General features: G+C 47.8%; 1 protein-coding gene across 6 annotated transcripts in view; it reads left to right on the top strand.

Moving 5' to 3' along the window:
* Positions 1-1,518: 1,518 nt before the first annotated feature.
* Positions 1,519-6,709, top strand: part of RAPGEF2 (Rap guanine nucleotide exchange factor 2) — a 249,878-nt gene continuing 244,687 nt past the window's right edge. For 5 of the 6 annotated variants that reach the window (XM_017525995.2, XM_017525996.2, XM_017525999.2 and 2 more), the window contains exon 1: positions 1,573-1,685. In XM_017525995.2, the coding sequence (XP_017381484.1) occupies positions 1,617-1,685 (69 nt within the window). In that variant the 5' untranslated portion in view covers positions 1,573-1,616. Of the gene's footprint in view, positions 1,686-6,709 lie in introns of all 6 variants that reach the window. The other variant, XM_017525997.2, reaches the window with a different exon arrangement.

Below are 6,709 nucleotides of genomic sequence, written 5' to 3'. Positions count from 1 at the left end.
CTCAAAAAGAATGCCCAGTATGGCCCGGGCTGGCGGGCCGGTCTTCTGCCCGGGGTTAGCTTTCAGCCCCCAGGCGGCGGCTTGGCGCCAGGAGCGGGCGGGGAGCGGCGACCCGACGCGGCTGGGTCTCCTAGGAGCCAGCGTCGGGCGTGGGGAGGGGGCGCGGCGTGAGGCAGTGGGGGACACTGCGAGAGAAAAGCCCTGCGCTTCTTGCCGGGGCACCGGGACTTGCGCCTCCTCCTAGGGTTCAGGCCGCGCGAGGGACCCGCCAGCCCGACCGATGGCTCCGCGACCCCTTGCCGCCCGAGCGGGGCTCACCTGGGCGCAGCCGAAAGTGCAGCTCTGACACGAGGGCGCGGCCGGCGGGCGGGCTGGGAGCGGGGAGGCGGGACCCAGCGCGGCGGAGCTGCCCCGCCCCCCGGTGATGCGGCGGCCGCCGACTGGACCCCGCGCTGTCACTCACTCCTCACCATGGTTTCAGCACAAAGCAACAAGGCCCGGAGGCCGCTTCCTCCCTGAGGAGCGGCTCGGGCGGCCGGAGAAGGCGCAGGAGGAGGAAGAGGCGGAGGAAGAGGAGGGGAATCGCCGCTTCCCAAACACTCTCTCTGAGGGGGCTGTCCGCAGCGCTCTGCTCTCGGCCCTCGGACGCCCGCCGCCGGGAGTCCCAACCCGGGCTGCCCGCGGCCCCGTCTTTCCCCTCCTCCGCCCCGCACAGACGAGGAACAAAGTTGCCGAGAGCGACTGGGCCGGAGGGCTGCAGCCCGGGCCGGGTGCTCTGGCCGCGGCGGCGGCGGCGCCGGCGCCGGGGCAACTCCGCTCCGGGAGCGCTGATGGGGGGAGGCGGCGGCGGCGGAGCCCACAGCGGCGGCCCGAGCAGCAGAGGCGGCGGCGGCGGCGGCAGGGCGGCCCGAGGGGATGCAGCAGCAGTCGGGAGGGACGGCCGAGCCCAGTAGACGGAGACCAGGAGCGGTGGCGACGGCGACCGAGGTGATCGGGCTTCGCAGCTTCCAGACCTGAGCCAGACCCACCCGGTCCGTCCTCCCGACCAGCGGCCGCGGCGCCTGAGCGCCCAAGGACTGGGGACGCGGGAGATCCGAGTGCTTCCCGGAGACCCCTGGGTGGCGGCGCGAGCCCCTGAGAGGAGGCGGCGACCCTCAGCGCCTAGGGGGAGGAGGCTCTGCTTGCCCGCAGCCCTCCCCACTGCTACTCGTACCTCCCTAAAAATAACTCGGGCCCGCTGGGGCCAGGAGGAGCCGCCAGTGTCCCCCGAGTGGAGCCGGGGAGGCGTGTCGAGCCAGGGCCGGACGGAGCCCGCGGAGCGGCGAGGAAGAGGAGGAGGAAGGAGAGTCCCGCCTGCCGGGCGCAGGGCAGGGCAGCTTACGCGCGCCGCGACCCTCCCGGCTGCGCCCAGCGCCCCTCGCGCCTGTACCGCGCTCCGGGCCGCCGGGCCCATTCCAGCCGCCCCCCCAGCGGGCCCCGCGCCGCCGCCGCCGCGGTTTGGCTGATTAGCCTCGGGCGGGCGGGCGCAGCGCGCAGGGCGGAGGCAGCCGCGGCGCTGGGCCGGGAGGAGGCCGGCCAGGGTGCCGAGCGGCACGGCCCGATCCGCCAGTGGGGAGATGGCGTCCTACGTGGATAACAACTTCCGCCAGGCGGTAATGAAGAATCCCCCCGAGAGGACCCCCCAGGTGAGAACGCCGCGGCCGCCTGCACTTGACCGGATTTCTGCCTCGCGGGCTGCGTCTTCCCCTGTTCCCCCACCTCCTTCCTGACACAGTTCGCCCCGAGCACCCCACTTCTTGCGTCAGGAGCCCCAATTCCAAAGGCATCCCACCTCCGAGTCTTTCGCTCCGCCTATGCTGGTTTTAGTTTTCCCTCTCCTTGACGTTCTCAACGCTCCCCTCACCATGACTGACCTTCCCCCTTGTTGTCCGGCAGTGAGAGAGAGAGAGAGTGAGAGTGTGTGTGTGTGTGGGTGAGTGAATTCTCTAGCTTTCCCTCTCCCTGGCCGCCCTTGGGGACCTCTGAATCTCAGGGGATGAGGTCTCATCTCCCCTTGGCCAGCGACTCTTGCCCCCGTGACTGCAGATCCGTTCCTCCCCTTGCAAGTGGCCCTTCTACCTTAGGAGTCCGTGGTGTTTGAAAGGTACAGTAGGAAACTTGTATGGTTGTGCTAAAGACAAATCCATTTTGACTTTCTAAAGTAAAACATTGAGGTGTTTGTATGTTTACTATTTTGCTTTTTTTTTTTTTTTTCGTTTTTTTTTTTTGGAAGAATGCGGCTTTCAATTGAAGGGAAACAAAGTTGAATAGCTAGGCTAGTCCTTTTAGTTGAAATTGCAGACCTAGCTGCAGAGCAGGCATGTTCAAATACACCCCCGGGAAGGGCACCCTGCGGATTCTTTCGGTGTTGCACAACCTTGTCAAAATTAGATAAGTTTGTTAACCTTTATACAATTTGTTTACCTTCAGGCTTATTCTTCACTTAATTTTAGCTGCCAATAGGATTGGATTTGGTTGTCTCAAGTTTTACTAGAGAGGGCGAAATTTTATAAAAATGTGGCTTAATTTTCTCCACTTTTAGTTGTTGACCCGATAATGACGCATATTCCTAAGCATTGGGATGGTGACTACAGGAGATCCTGTCTGCCAACCCTTTTAAGACAAATAAGCCCTCCTGATTCTTGGGACCATCAAACATGTAGGATCTAATGCTTAAAAGTGTTACTTCGCTTGTTAGGTGTTGGATGCCATCTGTTCAAATCCAAATGCTCTCGTTCTCTGATGTTGGTTGTTATTTAGTGTGGCGAGAACCTAATAAAATAGAGTCTTCCCCTGGCTGCCTTTGGACAAGCCCCAAGAATGGCACCTGGTACCGTTTTTTGATTTTTCATTTTCCCTGATGGAGCTGTCACATCTGGGAGATCATGGATAGATTGCACATGTTTATCAAACGTGTGGAAGATGGCGGTAGTTTTTACAAGAAAATTTGTTTCAGTGTGTCCAGAAAGTTCCCATTCTAAAAGACTATTTTTATCCCAACAAGGAATGTCCTGCTTTGATCTTGCCCTTCTCTTGGTGCCGCACTCGCAGCCTCTCCTGTGCCTTTCTCATCTATTTAAAATTGTCAGTTGGATCAGTCTTCTGCATCTGAAAATGCGCATTCCCTGTCTCAGTGTGAAGGAAAAGCAGATTTCAGTGAAATATTTCCTTTTCTTTCAAGAATATTTTTTTAAGTGCCAAGTGAAATTATGCATGCTGAGAATGTTAGAACCTAGCAAGGCTGGTCCGAAAATGATGTCAGAGGCCTTTGGTGGAAATTAGAGAGGGGGAAGTCGTGCATTTGGTTGATTAGTTAGAATAATAACAATGACTAAAACCTGCTATCAGGTTGGGAGGGTGGGTCACCAAACAAGACTAGAAGAGGCAAAACCTCCACTGTGACTGCGGGGTGACTGTGCCAAATAAATGAACTGTTAAACTTTATTGTTCCCCTGCCAGTTGTGTAGAATAGAGTAAAAACTGACCCAACACAGAATCTTGCCTGAGCCAGAAGTAAGTGGGCCAGCTACTACTGACCCCACGACTTGAGAGCTCCATTGATAGTTGGAAAGTGGCACATTTGCCCCACCAAATCTTCCTAGAGAAACCAAACATCAAAAAACCTACCAAACATTTCAGGCATTCCTAAGTGTCAGCCCTACTGACTTTGATGTTCATTTGGTTATTGCTAGAGCAAACCCTTATGTTTATTTGTTTACGAAAGTTGTTCGAAATGTGAACATTTTCCATCTTTACTTGACCGGCCAGAGGTAATTGTCTAAAAATTTAAAATGTACTCAGAAGTTATTTTTTTTTTTTATTTTTTTTTTTTTTGAGACGGAGTTTCGCTCTTGTTACCCAGGCTGGAGTGCAATGGCGCCATCTCGGCTCACCGCAACCTCCGTCTCCTGGGTTCAGGCAATTCTCCTGCCTCAGCCTCCTGAGTAGCTGGGATTACAGGCACGCGCCACCATGCCCAGCTAATTTTTTGTATTTTTAGTAGAGACGGGGTTTCACCATATTGACCAGCATGGTCTCGATCTCTTGACCTCGTGATCCACCCGCCTCGGCCTCCCAAAGTGCTGGGATTACAGGCTTGAGCCACCGCGCCCGGCCCACTCAGAAGTTATTTTTAAAAAAGCTTTTGTAGAAGGTATTTTTTATATTAAGAATGTTTTGTTAATGGAATGCTGGAAAATTTTCTACAGTCTTGTCTTATAAATGTTTGTGAGTTAGAATTTTGTAATATAAGAAAAGCAATGTTGTCAAATAAGCTTGATATCATGAACAGAAGGACAGGAATTAGGAAAGTTTTGCTGTTGTGCTTCCTTCTGTTTCTGAGGATAGACTTGATAAAGGAGTTTGTGTGATTCTCGTTATAGGCAAAAGGAAAGTGCTTTAAAAGAGAAGAATTGGAAAACATGTAATTTATTTTTCCTGCTGTTCAATTTGTTTTTTAAAGTCTTGCCAGCCTCATTCATTTCCCAAGCTCCGTGAAAACATAGGTTTGTATTTAGGTCTATCAATTGCCTAGAAGTAATCCTGATGTCATCAGTGTAACCTAAGAAGTTGGCCAGAAGAGAATCTTGGGGTGGAAAGAGCACCGGGAACTTTCATAAATTGGAAGCTTTTCATGTCCACCTGGAAAATGAAAACACATTTCATTTAGGTATGTCTTTAGAGAGGGGAATAGTAAGGAGAAATACCAAAAAAGCTATCATCTGAGTTTTAGCCAGGTTATGCATATTCAGTTTCAAGAGACTATCACTATTTCACCTGATATTCTGAGAGAATGAAAAAAATCTTTAATCCAATGTGTGTCCTGTATTGTGTGTCTGGAAACCTGACTGAGTTCTGGTCAATGGGGCATTGTATTCTAAATAACAAACTTCCTTGAAAATAATGAGACCTGAAAACATTCTATTGATATTTTTCAGTGCACCTCTGTTGAAAAACAGGACTCTTAAGTAATTGCTTTATTTAAGTATTTGAGTTTCTGTCTTTAATCACTTAAATGAGAAGCTTGGTCACCAGGGCAATTTGGTGAAGTAAAAGATGTAAATAAATTACAGCTTTTATTCCCCAAGGCTTATACAATAAAATGATTTTTCTAAACCATTTTATTAACTTGTTTAGGCCCTTTGAAATTGCTTCTGTAGAGTGTTTAAATGCATCCTGTTTTCAGTTTTTCAGGTGAAACATCTATTGCAAAATTATGTCCTCTACTTAAAAGACCTAATGTAATGCATTTTTAGTTAGTTGTAAAAGTTACTTTAAGAAATGTTATATGTAAAATCACCAGCACCTCAGCTCCTCCTAGTTAATAATCTTACCCTTTTTTTGGCTATTACAACTTTAGATATAGTTACTAACCTATTACTGTGTCGTAAAGAATACAGGACTTAATTTATTACCAAGTCACTCAGTAGAATTCATCTTGAGTCATAATGAGAGGGCTGAAAACAATAACTTTAGCCCAGAGAACTGTAAATTATGAGAAATGGCACAAAAGAGTATCTCTGACAGATATTTAACTTGCAAATCTAATGGAAGAATTGTATCGGTTGCAGTTAAATTTTCCATTTGAGTTTCTTTTTACCATTGTTTATAAGCAGACTCATATTTTCATTTGTCAGCCTATACTTTGATTATATTTTAGCGCATTTTGGGGTTCTAGTAATATTTGCTTCTCAAGTAGTTTTTGTTCATGAAACACAGGTAAACTATCTGTATGCCATTTAAAAAGCGTGTCTCATAAAGAAATGATTGATCACAAGGAGTTAGATTTCATAACAATGATATTTTAATTGCTTGGTAAAAAATCATTTATAACTGAAATATTAATGTCAAACTATTAGCATGTGACTTTGAACAAGTGAGAACTTAAGTTTATGGTAAAAGATGTTAACATTACTTGCAATATTGATAGAACCTTAGTCGCCTTCAAATAACCTTTTAAACATTTAGTAATTAACAGTTCCATAATTAGCTTTGCATATCTTGGCTGAGGGTCAAAAATGAAAATCTCTCCAGCTGCAATGCTGTATGCAGATACTGGTTTAATGTAGTCGCAGTCATTCCCAAATGCTAGAATTTCACATAACCTTTTTTTTTTTTTTTTTTTTTTAAGGAGAAGATTACTACCTGGGTTTTTCTATCAAGAAGGGACATAAGAACAAAACTAGTTATAATCTCTTACCGATATCATTTAATCTTACTGTTTTTAAGAAAGGAAGGATGCACTGTTACTCTAAAGCTCAGTCGTGAAAGAAAATAATGTTTGTTTCATAAGAAAATATACTGCATTTTTTAAATTTAAATTTTACTTTGGACCTGAAAAAAACTTTTGGGTAGATTTTGGATGATTTAAAGTATCACAACAAGAACTTCTTTTGGTGATATTTGATGAGATGGGGTGCATTCAGGATGGAATGGCCATAGACAATATTTGGTGATATGTATTTGGAACAGGATCTTGCTCTGTTGCCCAGACTCACTGCATCCCCTATCTCCCAGGATCAAATGATACTCCTGCCTTGGTCTCGTGAGTAACTAGGTCTGCAGGCTGATGACACTGTGCCTGGCTAATTCAAACTTTTTTTGTAGACATGAAGGTTTCACTTTGTTGCCTAGACTGGTCTTTTTTTTTTTTTTTTTTTTTTTTTTTTTT

Source organism: Cebus imitator, unplaced genomic scaffold (assembly GCF_001604975.1).
Source record: "Cebus imitator isolate Cc_AM_T3 unplaced genomic scaffold, Cebus_imitator-1.0 Scaffold40, whole genome shotgun sequence".
NCBI classification, from domain to species: domain Eukaryota; kingdom Metazoa; phylum Chordata; class Mammalia; order Primates; family Cebidae; genus Cebus; species Cebus imitator.
This window is presented reverse-complemented; position numbering and strand designations above follow the sequence as displayed.